At 44.9% G+C, this 20,282-nt stretch overlaps 1 protein-coding gene and 1 long non-coding RNA gene across 5 annotated transcripts in view; one reads left to right on the top strand and one right to left on the bottom strand.

The window, feature by feature from the left end:
- The window catches only part of DNM2 (dynamin 2), an 86,245-nt gene extending 69,143 nt beyond the window's left edge, over nt 1-17,102 (top strand). For 3 of the 4 annotated variants that reach the window (XM_084835549.1, XM_084835546.1, XM_084835545.1), the window contains 6 exons: nt 2,906-3,015; nt 10,972-11,083; nt 11,693-11,857; nt 13,106-13,341; nt 14,009-14,263; nt 16,644-16,803. In XM_084835549.1, coding sequence (XP_084691675.1) covers nt 2,906-3,015; nt 10,972-11,083; nt 11,693-11,857; nt 13,106-13,341; nt 14,009-14,263; nt 16,644-16,713 — 948 coding nt within the window. In that variant the 3' untranslated portion in view covers nt 16,714-16,803. Of the gene's footprint in view, nt 1-2,905; nt 3,016-10,971; nt 11,084-11,692; nt 11,858-13,105; nt 13,342-14,008; nt 14,264-16,643 lie in introns of all 4 variants that reach the window. The other variant, XM_084835547.1, reaches the window with a different exon arrangement.
- Nucleotides 12,548-20,282, bottom strand: LOC146353046 (uncharacterized). The gene is made up of 3 exons (XR_014787948.1): nt 19,147-20,282; nt 15,191-15,308; nt 12,548-13,420 (listed from the first exon to the last, which is right to left on the bottom strand). It is a non-coding gene; the product is annotated as an uncharacterized LOC146353046 (long non-coding RNA).

Raw genomic sequence — 20,282 nt, 5'->3', positions numbered from 1 at the left:
CTGCTAATGACCTTGCTAGCAAATTATTGGGTGATTCCAGTGCTCCAAAATTTAATGTAGTGGTGATGGGGAAAGTGCAGGAGCACCCCAAACACCACACCTGGGGCCACCTGGTAGCCCTCCATGGGTTAGATTCTGCCTACAGACTGCAACTTGCCAGTTCCTGGCGGCAAGGCCTAGAAAGGTTGTGTACTGTTAACAGGTAATATCAGAAGCAGTGGTTGGAATGTCAGAAGCATTTAATGTCAGAGGCAGGAACAGTTTCCATCCTCTGTGCCATCAGCTCTTCTGTTTGCCCAGCACCCTCTGCAATGTGACTTATATAAAGTGGGCAGAATAGGTGAGAGCTGAAAATCAGGGACATGAGTGGAAGAGGGATGAAGTCCACAAAGTAAAGGAGGGGTGAGTAAAACATCAGGGCTTGGGATGGACCCCTCAGTTTTATGTTTATGGGCTTTTCTTCTCCAAGCTCCTTTGTCAGAATCTTAAAATGTGCCAAGGTTTTAAGGGGTGGGCATTGATCAGTATAAGCCAAGCCATGTTTCAGTGGTTGTCATGAGAAAGGGAGAATTATATTTGGTTTGGATATACTTACTTAATTATTTAAATTATAAGGTGCCTTTCTGGACTATGTCCAGCCAAGGTAGCAAACATCAGTATGACCATAAAATACAATAATAAAACACTGTATGTATTGCAACAATATATCATTTTAATAAACTTTTAAAATACAAAAAATACAAATCAACAATACTTGAAAATGTCATTCAGCCAGTATAAAGAAAATTTCCAAATCCAGAGAAGTAAAAGAACAGTAAAACAGCAGCATATCCAAAAAGCATATTGTTTACTGCCATTTGAAATACTATATCTTACAAACCAGCAAATATCAGCAGTTGGTATGTTTGGGTAATAACCCCTTTCTCCCCCATCTATCGCCATGGGAAATAAAAGCCTTGTGAGCTTGCGTAGAACTGAGGCTTTTGCCCTAAAAGAAGAGAAAGTATACTGAGCTAGGTTTTTTTTCTTCTTCCCCCTACCCCCAAATCACAGCCAGTCCATTTCGGTGGGGAGGCATCTCTGGGGGAGCCTTGTCTGGAAGATGAGAACCAGCAGGCCCAGCTTAAACAAGGCATTCTCTTCAGGAGAGACAAAGCCTGTGAAACTGAACCATTGCTTACAATAAGTTTGCATCAGTCCACTTCCCTAGAAAACTCATCCTAAATACATTCCTAGAATGCAGGGGATTAACAGGCATGTTTAACTATCAAACAACCTACATCTAAAACCTGACCTGACTCTCAACTCATCTTCTCTTGTGATTGCCAAATGCCAAAGAAGAGCATTAGCCATTGTGTCCAATTAGCTAACTTCTTGTTAAAGGTTTACATTCTTAGTAACATCTGCTTCCCCAAAGCAGGGACAGAACCTTACCTGAACAGCCAGTACCCCTGAAACGGTGCTCATCCAAGCCCAGTCTAACCAATGTGCAGACTACTGTACACCTTTGTAGCTTCCTGAACAGGTAGTCTGAACACTGGGCAGGCGAGGCTGGAATTCAGAAGCTTTGCTTCCATGTAATTCTGTTTTGTTCTCCTTTCCTAGGTTTTGTAAGTAGAGCAGTTCCATGAAAAAATCCACTGTCTCCTGTGACGTGGCAAAGTCTGCAGCTGAATCCAGTCTGGAAAATAGTTGGGGCCTTTCAGGAAATCACGGGGGGGGGGGAGGTTTGTGGCCTCTGTTCAAAGGAAAACGTCACTTTTGGGATTCTGTGTGTGTGTGCAGGGAAGGAGGGAGGGAGACAGCATCTGGAGCTATAAACAATTCCAGATGTGGGGTTTTTGTAGAGTCTGTTCCATGTGACTCATATTTGGGGGGTGGGAGTCTCACCATTGCTAGGCTGCAGCTTGTTAAAGAAAGCAGGGTTCTGTAGCCAGGAATGTTTTTGCATTCCCAAGTCTATTCTTTGTACACTAGCCCATCTACTCCAAATTCCTGAATAGTATGGGTGGCTGGGATTGCAACAGACTCCCACTGGCAAAACCCTGTCTGCTTCTATTAAACTTCTCAACTAGCCTTCAACAAAACAATCAAGTGAAATTATTGCAGTTAGTGGCTATAGCAAGATACATACCAACACTGTGAAAAAGATCTGTTCTGACCTTTAAATCGGATTTGGAACTCCTTCACCGGGCTCCTCCCTCTAGGTGCTGACTTTCCTTGAATTCATCTTACTGAGTGATGGGAGTCCTTCCTCTTGTCCTGCTGGCTAAGAGAAATGTCAATATCTTTTCCCCTTTCTGTTACTATTACCTTTATGCCATCCATGTTTCTTTCAGCCAATTCTGAGATGCTCCAAAAGAACTACCTTGCAAATCAGCTAGATAGACTCTGCCCCCCAGATCTGAATACTAGAGATGTAGGCCAAGCACACCACTTAAAAAAAATGCATAGAACTATTGAATGAAACCATTTTTCCAGACATTGCAGGAACAAAACAATTAGGAAAAGAAAATGCTGGGCTGCTGCAATGATGGGATCTATAGAAACGTGGAACACTAGGACACTGGGTTTCTTTCAGCCCAGTTGTGGATAGAATGAAGCATGTTAGTGCAATACAGCTGCAACTAGAGGGCCTTATTAAGAGCCTGAAAAGAGTTTTTAAAAAGTCACTTGGGTAAACTTTGAACAAGAATCTCAGTCTTAAAGGCATGGTGTGTACATGGCCATTACCGTGATCTTGCCAAGTCTGGAACAGCCAAGGATTACTTTACTGTTAAATGTATCCTTGGATGTCAAGCAATTGTTTAAGAGACATTGTCTACTGGATTATTGAGCTCTTGTCACAGAACAAAATCAGCACACATGACTTTGTGGATCTCCCCTCCCCCCTCCGTCCGCATAGGAGAAAGAAAAGAAGTACATGCTGCCTCTGGACAACCTAAAACTCAGAGATGTGGAGAAAGGCTTCATGTCCAACAAGCATGTCTTTGCCATCTTTAACACAGAGCAAAGGTAAGGGAATCATGGCATAGTGATGGAGTATACATGGCCTTCCTTTCAGGCCCATACAAGAAGCCATTTTAGTCCCTTGGCTCGATTCACATGTAAAGCTTTGTAAAAAGTAGCCGTGCTGGTCTCATAGAAGGATAGAGACTTGAGGAATGTTCAAGTAGTTTGGGTTGTATCCAGTGTTAGTCTAAGTCCCATTCATTTAATGGGTCTACTCTAAATAGACTAATATTGGATACAGTCCTTTATTTAACAAAAACATATTAGAAGTGAGCTGCATGTTCTATCCAGGCTTAGCAAAATGCAATGATACATGCAAAGCACAGCCTGGTAGTACCTGGATGAATTGCTTGTGGTGTCAGTCATATTCTTCAAAAATAATGTTTTGTTCTTGATGGACAAAGTATTGACTGATTTTTTTCCTTCTCTGCCTTCAGTCATCCTTAACATACTTGCTTATTCCCTGTTGAGTATTCAAGCTGAGTTTAACTTTGTTTGCTGTTCATGTTATGTGATGGGGGTTGGAGTTGCCTCAGAACCTGGATCTTTGCAAGGGCCTGTGCTGTGCTGGGCAGAGCTGGCTCTTGATAAGGGACTATGTAGCAAAATATGTTTTTTCTCTTGGCTCAGTACAGTGATTCCCCCCAAAATCTACTTAAGGCTTGGCAGACAGCTCTCTTGTTACATTGGGTAGAAAGTAGAGCAAAGGAGGGAAGTGGTAAAGTGGAGAGGGTCCTTCCCCAACCTGATGCCCTCTGAATGTTTTGGACTAAAAAACCCATCAGCCCCAGATGGCTGATGGTGGGGTTTGTACTCCAAAACTTCTGGAGGGCAGCAGGTTGGGGAAGTACAGAAAATCTAACACCAGGATGAAGGCGGATCTGGATCTACTGGTAGTTCTTTGGATGATTTGCAGTAAATCAGCATGGATCTTTGATATCTGACAATGGGTATTTATTTATTTATTTATTTCTATACTGCCCAATAGCCGAAGCTCTCTTCGGATTGGGTAGTATCCAATGCTGCACTATTGCTAACATAAGTGACACTGTGCCATTATAAACTATCTCTAGCAGAACAGCAATAGCATTTGCTGGTGCAATGAGTTTTCTGGGGAAATCTGTCACACCAGCAAGCACTATTGGTGTTCACTATAGTCTATGCTAGCACAATGTCATTTGTGTTAGGAGCAGTGAAGCATTGCCAACTGCACCTGTTCCTAGGGATGTCTGAGCTAACCATGGTCATGCATGCCTTAATTACATCCTATTTGGACTACTGTAACTGTGGACCAGGGCCAGTTATGGAAAGCATGTGACTCCCTTATTATAACAGCTTCACTGGCTACTGGTTTGTTTCCAGGCACTATTCAAAGTGCTGGTTATGACCTATAAAGCCCTATACAGCTTGGGACCAGGCTACCTGAAAGAATGCCTTCTCCTATATGAGCCTGCTCAGGCTTTAAGATCTTCAAGAGAAGCTCTTCTTTTGGTACTGCCACCTTCAGAGGTGCGTTTGGTGGCAATGTGAGAAAGGACCTTCTTGTTGGCTGCTCCCAGGCTGTGGAACTTCCTCCTGAGGGAGGGTAGGTTGGCTCCCTCTCTGGTGTTGTTCCAGCAGGCAAGATGCTTTTATTCAAGCAGGCCTGTGTCATGTAAAGGGGTCTGTTGGGTTTAATGCAGTTTTTATTCTGTTAGTGTTGTTTTTAATTGTGCTTGTTTTATTATTTGTATTTGTTTTATTGTTTTAATCAAATCTTTATTTACGTATGATTGTAAGCTGCTTTGTATTCCATTTTCTTAGTAGAAAGCCAGGGTACAAATCAATCAATCAATAAAATAGTAACAACAAAATGATTGCTGCTGCCCGCCCTGAATTATACCACTGAAAAGAAAGCTTGAGGTAACCAGCAGTGGATTTTTGTGCATGGAAAGATTGCGCACTCTGTTTGGTTCTGGTACTTAGAACAAATTCCTGGACTCAGAATTATTTAATTCTAAGTGTGTGTCTTTTGTACCAGGCTTGGTGGATCTCAGGAATCTAGGAAAAACCCAAAGTAGATTCTTATCCAGTGTGAGGAGACATCCAGCATGGGTTAACTCCTCGCACTGTTCCAAGTCAGGCAAGGAACATGTGACCAAGCTTTTTGCCTTGCTCCTGGCCTCTATGGCTCCTCCCAGCCAGTTCTTTTATAGACAAGCTTTTAGACAGAGTAGCACTTGAGGAGCCAGAAACAAAGAAGGAAGAAAATGTAGAGACAATTGAAGAGACAGAACAAAATCCCCTATCTCTTAGGCATCAGCACACTCTCTTCCGAAAAACATAATTAATGAGAGTGTGCTCCTTGCCTCCGCCTGTGACAAAGCTTGTTCTAGTTTCTCTTTCAACAAGCTCTCAACTCAGGCCTTATTGTCTTATCCTATTCTTTATCTCTACTATCCTTGGAGTTTTCTCTCCTTTCCCAGTTTTTCTGTTCTCTGCTTTAAAAGAGAGAATGAGAGAGAGAGAGAGAGCTTTTGTTTTTTCCTTCTCTTGGCTTTTTCTTCTTTTGCTACAAGATGGTTCCAACAAACAAGAAAACCTCCAAATCTGGAAATGAAAAAGAAAGGTCAGCAACTCACATTAGAGTTGTCTGGACCCAAACTGCTGCTCGTAAAGCACTTCCCCCACTCGAATCAGAAGAATGGTTGGTTGTTGCTGCTTCAGATCGCAAGGATTCTATCCAGGGGGCCTGTTGTGTCCAGGCAAAAGCCAACACCCGTGCCCCACTGACATAGATGCCATTACAGCAACCAAGCCTCACACAATGCAGCAAATGGATGCTGATTGCAGCAGATCCCCCCTCCCGCGAACGGGAAGATGCAGGATTGTGCATCCTCGCCTCTGTTCCTGCCTCACCTGAGATCGATCTAGACATCAACCCGGAGGTCTTCACTAGGGAATGCAAGCAATTCTGGGGACCCTCAGAGTGGGAAGAGGCCTTGTTTTGACCATCCGTTTCTTGTAAAAAAATCACTTGCATTTTCCCAGGCCTGTAGTGCTTGTGTTTTCAGGCATACTCAGCCATCCCTGGGGGAGGAAATAGAGATAAAGCAGGCCCCTTTGGATGCCCATTCCTCTTCCTCAAGACAAATGGCTAAGTAAGTTCCCCCTCCCCCAGGTCGAGGAAGGCCCATAGCTCAGTGGTAGAGCACATGCTTTGCATGCAAAAGGTCCTGGGTTCAATTCCCAGTACCTCCAAGTAGGGCTGGGAAAGACCCTTCTCTGCCTGACCTCCTGGGGGGCTGCTGCCAGTCTGTGTAGATAATCCTGAGCTGGATGGACCAATGGTCTGAATTTTTTTAAGGCAATTTTTTGTTATGACCACTAAAGGGAAGCATTGTAAGACTAAAAGAGTTTCACATGAGCATATTTGAGACTCATATTCTCCTGTTTTGTTAGATACACCAGCACAGTTAGAAGGGGAATGGACTGATCCAGGTTCAGGGAAGAACTCTCTCCCTGCATGTGTGGGAAGAAGGCTACAACACTTCCCTCTCACATGGAAGCAGACAGCACCAGACACCTGGACTCTAAACACTATTCAACATGGATATTTTCTGAAGTTTCACTCCACTCCCAGAAGCAGGCTTCTTCCTTCCCCTTCTTCCAGGTCTGTCCACAAGCAATAGCTAATGCCCACAGCGATGGCTCTTTTCCAAGAGATAGTGGCCATAGAATCTGTTCCCCTGCCCCTCCAAGCACCCATCAAGAAGGCTCTACACCAGGGAGATTTCTTATCCTCAGTAGACCTCACAGAGATGTACCTCCTTGTTCCCATAGCTGTACAGCACAAGAGATTTCTCCACTTTGCTTACATGGAGTACCACTACCAATACAGGGCAGTGGCCTTCAGCCTGGCATCAGCACCGAGGGTCTTCTCCAAGCTCATGCTGGAGGTGGTAGCTCACCTCTGACTCAAGGTCATTCACTACTTTTATCTAGATGGCCTTCTTCTGAGGTCCCCCATCACTGACAAAGGGCCATTCAGATCTTCAGCTCATGCTGCCCTTTCTCCAGGACCATGGGTTCTTCATACAGTTCAAAAAGCCACCTCAAACCCTTGCATTCCTTAATTCACTTGGGAGCAGTTCTCAACAATTCCAAGGGCATAATACATTTTGCTCCAGACAGAAACTCCGAACTCAGTCAAGTAGCAAAGTCCCTCCTTCAAACACAGTCAGCAGACCTTATGTTTCTAGCACAAGCCTTTAGGTCTCATAATTTCCTGCCTAGGGATTCTGCCACGGGCCAGATTACACTCGAGACCCCTTCAGTGGCTCCTCTTCCCATTTCAGACCAAAATTATTCACAGGCATCACATCAGGATCACCATACCTCACTCAGTCAGAATATCCCTGATCTGGTGGAAAGCACCACAAAACATGTCAAAGGGCACACCCATTCAAGAGCCACGTTGCATAATTATGGCAACAGATGCCAACCTGTAGCGATGGGGGACTCATTGCCAGGGACATCCTGTCCAGGATCTCTGAGTTCCCAAAGTCAAGTACCACAGTATAAACTGGTTGGAGCTCCGAGCAGTTCACCTCTCCATCAAACACTTTCCTCAACACATAGGTCCTGCCCATTTTTAGTCAGAATAGACAGCACAATGGCTTAAATTGTCAGGGAGGGACGAAATCAGGATCCCTACACAAGGAGGTCTTCTCCTTCCTCCTCTGGGCAGAACACATCATCGTGTCCGTTACTGCACAGCACATTCAGGGGACCCTCAGTACAGAGGCCAATTTTCTAAGCCGACAATGCCTTGATCCTGGGGGATGGACTCCGGAGACAACAGTCTTTCAGCAGCTCTTCGCCTCCCCTCCCCTCTCAACAACTAACTGCCACACTTCTTCTCCAGACACTCTTTCTTCAGACACCTGGCTCCATCAGCAGAAGTCATAGATGTGCTCCACTCCCCTTGACCCAGGGGCAAGCTCTTTAGGTTCCCCTCTTCCACTTTGGGCCAGGGTTTGCAGGAAAATCATAGAGGAACAGGCAACACTAGTGCTCAGGGCACTATTCTGGCCCCGGATGCCATGGTATTCTCAAATCCTTCTCACAAAAGGACTGGTCTGGCATTTGGATCCAGACTGGCTACATCTAGCTACTTGGCTACTGAGCAAAGCTCCTTCCTCTCCCTAAGCTACTCTGCCAAGGTAACTAACACCTTGTTGTCCCACAGGGGACCATCAACCGACCAACTGTATGAAATAACTTGGAAGGGTTTTCTGCACTGGTGTAGAAGGAAGCGTCTGGCCTGTAAGGCAGCAGGAATCAAGGAACTGCTTCTGTCTCTCCAAATACGGCTAGACATGGGACTCAGAGCAAACATGCTTCGCAGACAAGCTACAGCTGTCCTATTTTCTCTTGCCACAAGCCACTTGGTTCTCACCTGCACCTTCAGTTATTCTTCGGGGGGCAACATTGCTATATCCTCCAGTTATATATCGCTTCCCAACCTGGAGTCTGCATGTGATATTATCGCTCTTACCAGTTCTCCTGTTGAGCTGTTGAAAACTGTCACTACATTTTCTCTTTCTCACGGTGCTGTGATTCATAGCTACATCAGTCAAAAAGGTCTCAGAACTAGCTGCACTCTACATGAGGGATCACCTCTGTTCATTCAACAAGGACTCTGTCACACTTTGGCCAGATCCTTCCTTTGTTCCTAAAATTAACACTGTTTCCCACAGAACGCAGGAGCTGGTCCTCCCTTTCTTCTGCCCTAGCCCCTTTCACCCCTCTGAGCAAATCTGGCACATCCCAGATATTAGAAATGCCAGTAAAACTGTAACTGAGGAAAACTGGCATTCCAATTTCCTGTTTGTTTCTATCCATCCTACTGCATTGGGAAAGAAGCCCTTCCCATATCACCCTCGCTAGGTGGTTCAAGGAATGTATATTTCCAGCTTATGAGGTTAAAAAAAACCTCCCTCAACCTCCACGTGCCACAGCACACTCCATCAAGACCATGGCTGCCTCAGCATTTTTTCTCTACTATCACTTCTTTAATGGAGATCTGGAGGGCAGCTACTTGGTCCTCGCGTTAGGCATTATAAACTGAACAAATATGCCTCAGTTGAAACACCCTTCAGTCATAGAGTATTACAACAGATTCTCCCTCAAACTCAGGTTCAGCCTGCTTTGGGGCCCACCCTATGGAAATAGTAGCGTTTATACATCCCATGATGGATGTCTCCTCACACTGGATGGGAATGGAAAGTTGGGTACTTACCGTGAACTTCCATTCTGATTCAGTGCACAGGAGACATCCATATCACATGTGGCAGGCTGAGCACTCTCATTAATTATGTTTTTCCAAATGGACTGTGCCAATCCGTAAGAGATGGGGGGTTTGTTTTGTCTCTTCAGTTGTCCCTACATAGAATCATAGAATAGTAGGGTTGGAAGGGGACTATAAGACCATCGAGTTCAACCCCCTGTTCAATGCAGGAATCCAATTCAAAGCATCCCTGACAGATGGCTGTCCAGCCTTGTCTTGAATGCCTCCAGTGCACTACTTCCTTAGGTCATTGGTTCCATTGTCGTATTGCTCTAACAGGATGTTCTTCCTGATGTTCATACGAAATCTGGTTCCCTGTAACTTGAGCCCATTATTCCGTGTCCCGCACCCTGGGATGATCAAGAAGAGATCCTGGCCTTCCTCTCTCTGACAACCTTTTAAGTACTTGGAGAGCGCCATCCTATCTCCCCTCAGTCTTTTCTTCTCAAGGCTAAACATGCCCAGTTCTTTCAGTCTCTCCTCATAGGGCTTTGTTTCCAGTCCCCTGAACATCTTTGTTGCCCTCCTCTGAACCTTTTCCAGTTTGTCTGCATCCTTCTTAAAGTGTGGTGCCCAGAACTGGACGCAGTACTCAAGATGAGGCCTAACCAGTGCTGAGTAGAGGGGAACTAGTACTTCCCGGGATTTGGAAGCTATACTTCTGTTAATGCAGCCCAAAATAGCATTTGCCTTTTTTTGCAGCCACATCACATTGTTGGCTCATATTCAGCTTGTGATCTACAACAAGTCCAAGATCCTTCTCATTTGTAGTATTGTTAAGCCAAGTCTCCCCCGTCTTGTAACTGCATTTGGTCTCTTTTTCCTAGGTGCAGAACTTGGCCTTTATCCCTATCAAATTTCATTCTGTTGTTTTCTGCCCAGTGCTCCAGCCTATCTAGATCTCTTTGAATTCTGTTTCTGTCTTCCCGGGTATTAGCTATCCCATCCAATTTTGTGTCATCTGCAAATTCAATAAGCATTCCCTGCACCTCCTCCTTCAAGTCATTAATAAAAATGTTGAAGAGCACTGCGCCCAGGACTGAGCCCTGCGGTACCCCATTCATTACCTCTCCCCAGTTTGAGAAGATCCCATTGTTCTTCTTTGTTTCTGGCTCCTCTATCACTACTCTTTCTAAAAGCTCAGCTATAAAAGAACTGGCTGGAAGGAGCCACAGAGGCCAGGACCAAGACAAAAAGCCTGATCACATGTTCCTTGCCTCTTCTGGGTAGTGGGAGGAGTTAAGCCATGATGCACACCTAATCAGAATGGAACTTCATGGTAAAGTACCTAGCTTTCCATTCTGCAAGCCTGAAGTCTGCCTACCCCAATCTAAGGTACTTTAAGGAAGCAAAAAGCCAATGGAGACCATGGTGCACTCAGTAAACTCAACTGTTCTGATTAGCTATGTAGACCCTTGTGGTTGTCAACTAGTGTTCCATAATTCAAGTCTTCCTACAATTTCAAATTCTGTTGTGCAATAGAAATTAGTCAGAACTCCAAATAGTAAATAAAGGTAAATCTGCATAATCCTCCTATTAGAGTATTCTTATTGCGTGGTGTGGAATTTTTCTTACTGGTTCAGTGAGATTTGTCATTCTCCCAATCTTCCCCTTCACCCCTAATTTAGGAACGTGTATAAAGACTTGCGTCAGATAGAACTCGCCTGTGATTCACAGGAAGATGTGGACAGCTGGAAAGCCTCCTTCCTTCGTGCTGGTGTTTACCCTGAGAAAGACCAAGTAAACATTCCATTTTTTCCTCGGTCCTTCAGCAGGGAGGGGTGGGTTTGCTGATGGCCCAGTACCAGTACCAATGTGCCAGGAACCTCCTGGCAGCTTCTGTTGCCTCTGGCTGGGAGCTACTCTTGCCTTAGGTTCCCAGCCCAGGCAAGTGGCTAATTCAGGCTGGCTGATGGTGAGTGCTTAAGACACCAGTAGCAGGCTTTGTCATGTTGGGCACCATATCCTGAACAAGGTAGTTCATATTCCAAGGTTTTTGTAGAGTTTTCTTGGAAAGTTGGGAGAAACTTCAGCTGTCTTCCTCTGGGCCACCACCCACTGACGTTATATAGATAAGGCGGTGACAATCCAGATGTGAAAAGTTGTCTTAATGTGAGTACGGTGAAGGATTCAAGAGGATGAGCTGAAGGTAGTGTCAAAGCACATATCCCTTTGGGCTGATCCTATGGGCCCAGTCAGGAGCTCCAAGCTTTATGGGAAATGGCAGCAGCACTTCATTGCCATCTCCAAAGACTCGAGAGAGAAGCCGGGCATGCTTAGTCTAGGGCATGACAAAGAAAATGGTTCTTTCATAAGTTGCCTAATAACATGCAGTTTTCTTCTATTCAGGTAGACAATGAAGAAGGGGTTCAGGAGAACACCTTTTCCATGGATCCTCAGTTGGAGCGCCAGGTGGAAACTATCCGCAATCTTGTTGACTCATATGTTGGGATCATCAACAAATCCATCCGGGACCTTATGCCAAAGACAATAATGCACCTAATGATAAACAATGTGAGTACCGTTGGGGGGGGGGTGTTGCGGGGGGGGTTGTAGGGGGTGAAGCAGGGTGCTCCACCACTCTGCTGACATCATTCATCTGTTTCAGCCTCAAGTTTGTGGCCACTGGCTCTGTACTTCAAGCCATTTCCTGCTGATCTTATTCCCCATGTGTTTTTATCTTGTCTGAAATCAAGCTTATGTATCTCCCTCAATAGGATGAGCAAGATTGATTTTAGGTGAGATGGAGTTGCCTGGGGAACAGGAAGTTGGGCCATGTTCTCCCCTTTTGGTATTGGTTTTTGAGGATGGCAAAGAATAGACATTTGATAAACCAAACAAAAACCTCACCGTAGCTGTGAATTCAATGATCTGGCCATAGGCAAACTGTTCTTTCAGCCCCATCTTTAACATAGTGATAATACTGGCCTATTTTACAGGGCTATTGTAAAGCTTTGGACATTCAAATGCACTACAGTTCTATATTATGAATAGCCAGAATTTACATATATAAATATATCTATTCAAAATTCTGTTTCAGTTAAGTAATTTAATACAGAATTTGTGTATTAAATCATGGTGTCAAGAGGTAAGTTTACATTGTGAATTGCCATTCAAAATGTTATAAATGAGGGGTGATCTGAATAAATGTGTTTGTGCTTGTTCTGTCTTGTCTCACTCAAATTACCAAGTTTAACCATTTTTCCAGTATGCCATTTTTATTTAATAATTCAATTATAGAAAGCAAATCCATACACGCACACGCATGTTTATGCGCGCACATATACACTTTCAACTGATACTTTTTCTTGACAATCTTTTAATCTAATCAAATGGAACCAAAGCTGTCATAGGAATATTAGATCCCAATATTCTTGTATAGTAGGTGACTTTTCCCCAGACTTCTTAATTGAGGGATATTGCCACCAAATGCAAAGGAAATTTGCCTCCATATTTCTCCTTATCAGAATTATAAATCAGTGTAAAATGCAGGAGCTGGAGCTCATTCACTGGCCAATGGCTTAAGCCAGGGTGGTCTTCCTGGGAAGAAGGAGGTGCATGCAGCATCCCAGGGACCCCATATCCTTTGGCCACTGGCCAGAAGCAAGAATGCCATCCCCCTCACTACTGCAGATAAAGCACATGGCCAGGGCTAAGATCTATGTTTGGGTTTTGACATCACCCTGAATATATCAAGTCCAGCCTATCAGATTTGGAAAGCATTACCTCTTCTGTGTTGCCTGTCTTTCTCCACCCACACAGGCCAAGGATTTCATCCACTCAGAGCTGCTAGCCTACCTATACTCTTCCGCAGACCAAAACAGCTTGATGGAGGAGTCTGCAGACCAGGCTCAGCGCAGGGACGACATGTTGCGAATGTACCATGCCTTGAAGGAGGCCTTGCACATAATTGGAGACATCAGTACCAGCACAGTTTCCACACCAGTTCCTCCTCCTGTGGATGACACATGGCTGCAGCCAGGGAGCAGTGGGCATAGGTGAGTTGTAGTATGTTAGTCATCTGGTTTTGATTTATTTACTACAATGATTTATATCCTGCCTTTCCTGATGTGAATCCTAAGAGAAAGATGCATTAATAAAATCAATATAAATAACCAAAAAAAAACACCCCTCATAAAGATCCATTCTACAGGGCAGTTGATGGAAATAGCTGTGGGGTCAGGAAGGGCAGTGCAACTGGAACAGGCTCAGAGGGGGCCTTTGCCAGATGTGCTTTTAATTATGTGGGGTGGAAGTATGGAAACCAGCAAGGCCAGAAGTTGCAAGTGACATATTGCAAATGAGTGTGATGTGTCCAAGTCTTGTCCTTTCCAGAACTCCAGGAAGAGCTGGGGAACCTACATCTGGCCCATCTCGCATATGATTCCGACATTGAACTTGATACATGATCCTTGATCTGAGTTTGTTGGTAGACTCTTAATTCTTCTGTTGTTAGTATCATTCAGTAGAATTTTCAGATAACATTGTTTGGTTCTGGGGCCAGTTTTCCAAAATGATTCTCTCATACAAATTGTGAAGCGGACGTTTTGCCATGGGACTTTTTGACTGGAACTGATTATTTTGACTTCATTTGGGATTCTGCTATCCTGAACTATAGTAACTTGTCTTACTTGTTTTGATGGTTCCCTTTTCTCTCTTTTGCAGCCCAACACCACAGCGCAGGCCTCCTTCTACTGTGTTACCACCAGGGAGACCCCCAGCTGTGAGGGGTCCCATGCCAGGTCCTCCCTTGCTCCCAGTATCAGCAGTAGGCACTTCCTCTTTTGTGGCACCACCCATTCCTTCACGCCCTGGACCGCAAAGTGCATTTATTGCTAATAATGACCCTTTCTCAGCCCCTCCTCAGATTCCTTCACGACCAGCACGTGTTCCCCCCAGCGTCCCTCCAGGCGTGCCCAGGTAAGGGTCAGTTCAGGTTCCCCTCTGTTTGCAGTGTTCATTTTGGCCTTGCAGGGCTGCAGCATACTCTGTGTTGTAGGCTCTAGAGCAGGGGGTAGGCAGTGGGTCGCCCATGTGCACCAATGCACCCCTAGACACCTTCCTTGCTGCCCCACCCCTCCCTTTTTTCCCAATAAAGTTTCTTACTGGTAGCTGAAATTGCTGTGAAATGGGTTTCTGCTGGTGCTGAAAACTGTGGGTTCAAAGGAGAGTTGTGTAGTGTGTTGGGGCTCAGGCCCCACTTCTGCCTTGTACTCAGTCTTTTGGGCAGGTTACTTGTCTTTTCCTACACCTGCCATGGCAGCCATTTTGTTGTGGTTCCCAGGACAGTTTCCTGAAATTGCCAAGTGTACCCACAGCCCAAACAGGTTGCCTATCCCTGCTATAGAACATATGGGTTTTTACTTCTTTTGTCCTTATATAATCTTTGAATAGGCATACGAAAGAACTCAGAACTGAAAACTGGAAACCAGTATACAGCATGTTAGTATGGTGCAACCTCCTTAGGATGGGTGAAGTATGTGCTAGGAGGAGAATCAGGTGTAACATCTAGCCCCCTTTCCTTCAGGCACAAAGAGGTGCTTTTCCATCTTTGCCCATCAGTGTTGACGTGCCACCCCTTCAAAATGGCAGATTCTTCCTTGGGGAGCATCATTTTCCTTTCACTATTGCAGGCTGTGCAAGGAGGGAAGCCGTTTCCATTTCAAAGCTCATTAGAGATTAGTGGAGTGCATTATGAGAGTGAAATCCCATTAACACATTCTGAGATAGAGGTGTGCCCCAAGACAGCAGTGCTAGAAAACTGACTGTCTATAACTAGGGCTGTGTTTGTGCCTTACAAGAACAGAAAAAGTGCAGATTCTGGTATTGGGTGTAGAATTTAGCTACCTGAGAATGAGAATTGCAGCTTTCATTTTCATCTCTCTCTGCAGCCATAAGAGCTAGATGTGTGTAGAAAATGTCTGGTGATGTCACAGAAGCCAGAAATGTGGCTGAGTGAGGTTTCCTGTGGGCAGGAATGGGGTTTTAGTACCCTCTGTTCTTTCCCATGATTTAAAGCAGCTGTGTACATTATGCAAACAAGCAACAAACACAGAAACTTATTTGTGTTAATACCTGTTCAAGGAATCTTGTGTTGGCCAATGTTGAGATTTTTTACTATCTGCCCCAGTCTCCCCCAGATGTGTTTTGGCTGGCATGTCCAGTCATGCTATCTCATGAGAATGGACATGTCTTGTCATGGTGGATGTGGAGCTACTCCCACTAGTTCAAAGCCTTCCCCAATCTAGTGTTCTCCAGATGTGTGTTGGACTGCAACTCCCATAATCCCCAACCAGTATGACCATGATGGCTGGGAATGATGGGAGCTGTTGTTGGACACATCTGGAGGGCACCAGGTTGGGGAAGGCTACCCTAGTTCCTCCCATGCAGATGCTGGGGGAAGTACCTTCACTGGAAACACTCTTGCCACTTGTGTAAGAAGAAAGCAAGTCTGTATCTGTCCCACAGTTCTGCATGAGTGCCACAACTCTGCAAAACATGGTACACACACAATGGCACAGAATTTAGCTTTCTGAGAATCACAGCTTTCAGTGTGTGGGCAATGCCTGCTGAAATCTTAGAAGCCAGAGGGGTTGCTTAGTAAATATTCTAATGAGGAATTGGGCTTCAGTGTCCTGCATAGCCACCTCCACATTGTTAGTAGCAGCAGAATAAACTACGTAAAAATGAGAGGCCGTGCAAATGTTCATAATGTGTACACTTTTTCAGTATTCAGCTTGTTGCAGAACTTGGGTTGCCTTGGTGCAGAACTTGGATTGCTTTTTTTTTTAAGAGCACACAGTGTTTTGCTATAGAAAAATCTATACTGATGTCTCCCCATCACATAGTACTGGGGAGAAAACAGATATGAGGGTGTGCAATGGCAGATGATCACAAGGTCTGTCTTAATTATTGGAGGAGCTGTCCAGTCCAGCCTCTTGCGTAGCCTGCCTGATGTTTGCCCAGACCACTCAGAGGCAGGCAAGCTGGATTAGGTATCCACTAACAGTAACAAATGCAAAACATTTTCCCAACAGGTGGGGGCGCTGTGTGGCCCTAAGCTGCTTGGGGGTTAGTTACGAGTGAAGGATTCTACAGCCTCCATTTGTTGGCTAAGTATGCCACAAGTCATGGCTGCTTTGCCATTCAAGGCACAAAAATATCCCCAGGTGAAGTGGAGCAATAAGAACAAACAGGAGCTCTGCGGGCACCAGCTGCACCTTGCAACATTTTCTGGTGCTATCTGTCCAGTTCCCCCTTTCCTGGTGCTCACGTCTCTCTTCCTCTGTTCTCTCTGCAGCAGAAGACCCCCCGCAGCACCGAGCCGGCCTACCATTATCAGACCAACCGAGCCCTCCTTACTAGATTAACCAGGACCACTGCCCAGCAAGGTGGCGGCAGCGGCATTGCTTGTTAACTATCTTGTGGAGAGAGCTCATGCCTCATCTCTTGTGTAAAAGAGCTCTTTGCAACTGATCAACTGTAGCCAAGGCCCGTTTCTCCCACCCCCACCTCCACAACAGCCCAGCCGCAGCAGCAGTCGTCATGGGTCGGGTGCTGTGGGTCCGTGATCTGTAAATAGCTCTGAGAGGCCAAGCATTCCTTGCAGTGGCTCCCTCTCTGTCCCTGGGTCTTGGCTAGGGGAGGATTTAGGGACTAGAATCTTTTCCTCAGAGGAGGAAGGAGATTAGTTTCTTCCGCCTCCTCTTGGTGGCCACACCAGACCCATTCCACATGGGAACCTGGAGGATTCTGTTTTGTGGAGTTGTTTTGCACTTTGTTGAAAATACAGAAAGGGATCCCTAGTTGAGTGATTGCCAAGGGATTGCCTGTGAATGTGTGAAAGTGGAGAATTTGCATTTCCACCAGCACTGCTGCACGTAGCATATAGAATCTCCTTTTGCCATTCATGTTGATTGGACTTGACCACCTCCTCTAACCCCCACTCCACCCCATGGATCTCTGTGTACTATTTATATATATATATATATATATATATATATATATATCCCCTAGATTGCCTTTCCTTTCCCCTTTAAATTTAAATGCAAAATTTGATCAATTTATTTCCATTTTATAGCTTTGAAAAAAACAAAATGATGGGACTACAGATAGCAAATTGCTAATAAATCCAATTCACTGAACTGGAGCAAGTCTTTACCAAGCAGAAAAATTGGAAAGAGGAAGGCACTGGGTTGCTTTTGAGCCTCAGGTATAATGTTGACGTGCATGCCACACTACCCTCTGCACAACCAGTGCTTACACAGAAACAGTTGCATTTGATCTCAGCTTGCCAGTTGTGGCCTGAATAAGCATGATTGATGATCCTTTCTCTGTTACACCAGGGAGACATCCAGATGGCCAGTTGCAGGGATGTCTTAGACATTTCAGGCTGTAATACCAGCTGACTGTGATTGACTGTGCCAGTTTGTAAACAGCCCAACCCCATGTGGAGAAGTGGGGTGAGTGTCAGGGCTGTGATCCTCTGCATGGATCCTTCCTGTAGAAAGGCTCTCCATCCCTGTTCACAAGAGACTTTGCCCCATGCAAGAAATTCATTCTTTTCTTGAGAACAGCTGTACTGCAGCTTACCTCTGCCTCTAGGCTGAGGCAGGTCCTTCATGGCAAACAGTGTACAGGAATAGGTTGCATGGCATTAATGCTGGAAGGGCCCACTATCCCACAGAAGCGCCTATAGGAGTCTCTGCTCTCTCAACCGAGGTTTTTTTTGGGGGGCATGGGGGGTTGGCTGCTCCATCTCTGAGAGTTTGTGGAGCAATACTGGAGCCTTTGCAACAGGACTAGTAAAGCACTCTGCCCTCCCTGGGCTGTGGTTGTATATATTTCTTCATAAAGACAGACTGTATTAATACTTACTTGTATAAATTCTAGATTAAATAAAAAAAAAGGAATGATCAGTTAACCCTGCCCACCCGCGCCCCTATCAGGGATACCTCAGCCCTTCCTGAGACAAGATGTAAGCAACAGCAACACACACACACCATCTGCCTTAACTGTTTCCTTCCACTGGCCTCTTCCCTTTCTACCTGACCTGGAGCAGTAGTTGCTTGCTTCATGTCCTGAGGATATGACCCCTCTATAGACCGTGCTAACTTTGTGCCTTTACTGCTTGAATTCTATGCTGTCCACCCTAATAACCAGTGTTGCCTTCCTGTAAATGTCCATCTGCCTCCAAAGCCACTATCAAGGCTTTTGACCCTCTCTTGAAGTGCATTTCATAACCTCCTGCCATTTATGCCCACTGGTCACTTCTCTAAAAGCTGGCATTTGCTTGGTGGCATGGACTTCTACTTTAATTCATTTTGTTCTTATATGCTTCCTCTTGACTCTTACTGTTTCCATTTGTGAAGGGGCTGTGGGGCCTTCTCTCCCTCATCTTTAGATGGGAAAAAAGCTCCCAGCAGTTTGAGATAAGTGCCTCCATTATGTATCCTATTAATAAACTAAAATAAAGGGAAATTCTGCTGGTGGAAAGTCTCTGGCATCTTGTGATACTGGGTGTTTTGTTGTTGTTGTGTGTGCATTTTACTCCGTTGGTTTTCAAAATGTCCACACTTGAAGGGTGTTGAGCTTGGACTGAACAAGATATAGAGCTCAGTTCATGTTTCCCTTGAGTGGCATCTGTTCAAACACCAGCTTCAGACTCTATATAGAATGGCTGATTGATTGCTTTGCCCAGTTTTTTTAATGGGGGGTAGCTTTATAATATCTAGTAATCAAACCAGTGAGAAACAACTAGAGTTAAGAAGGCTTAAGGACAGCTGCTGACACCTCAACCCTACCTTTTTATGGCTGTTCACAGCCACTGATCACTTCATTGCCATTTCCCTCTCTTCATTCCTCCTCAAGTGATCCAAGCCATTCAGTGCTCATATTTGATGTGATGGTCAAGTTCTGTACCACTGTGATGTTCTAAAGGGGAAAACGAAGTCTGTTTATAGTGGGGGCAGCTCTTCCTATTACTAGTCACATGGGGTAATACTAGACAATGAAAGATCACACCTACCAATTGATCACTTTTGCCATGACTACTGAAACATCCCTGTGAAGGATTGACACTGATAAAAGGTTTTTGAAAAGAACCCCCTTCCCCCGCAAAACTCAGTCCTAGTTTGCATGGTTGGGGCTTCTTCCTCTTAAAATTAAGTGATGGTGATTGCAGAAGAACAAATCAAACAGGCATGCTGTCACAGGCAGCCTTTGTAGGACCCAATGGAACATACATTTGCAGTTGCCACTTGCTACTGAAGATGTTCCTTCATGGACAGCCCCTGTAGTAAAATGCACCCTATGAGTAGGGCTCAAAGGGGCTGTCGCATGCTCAACAATCACATCTCCTGGGAAGGCCTCAGTACAAGTAGTGTACTAGGCCTAGAAGATCTGGCCAGCAAGTACTGAGGAACAGGCTCATACTGAAAAAACTTCCAAGTACAGCTACACTGTCAGTCATGGGACAACTTCAGTCACTGTGGCAGGGCACATGCATCATTGTTTATAAAGCACCTAAAGCAGTATCACCTTTATAACTGACCAAAATCTGTAGCTGTACTTTTATCATATTAGGACGCCATTATACATATAAAAAGTGAAGAGCGCTGTGTTGGTCCATGAGAGAAGTCCAAATCCACAGCTGCGCAATACCTTTACTAGCATCAAGCCGTTACAAAAGAGTGCAAGCTTTTGACTTCTCCAGAACTCTTCATTAGTGCAGGTAATGCAATAGGTGGGGGATAAGGGAGGAAACATAAGTCCAAAGAGGCCTGTGTTTTAGATCTCTGAAAAAATGGAGATTGCAGACTGGATGAATTAGTCTGTTAGGTGCTGCAGGTATCAGATTGCACCTAGGATTCTGGAACAAACAATGGCTGATCCCATTTCTGACAAAGGCTGGTTGTAACCCAGATACATCTCTTGCCTT

This window comes from Heloderma suspectum, chromosome 2 (assembly GCF_057233095.1).
Source record: "Heloderma suspectum isolate Gila_16-S chromosome 2, 16-S_ref, whole genome shotgun sequence".
Lineage (NCBI taxonomy): Eukaryota > Metazoa > Chordata > Lepidosauria > Squamata > Helodermatidae > Heloderma > Heloderma suspectum.
Note: the sequence above shows the minus strand (reverse complement) of the source record. Positions and strands in the feature narration are given on the sequence as shown.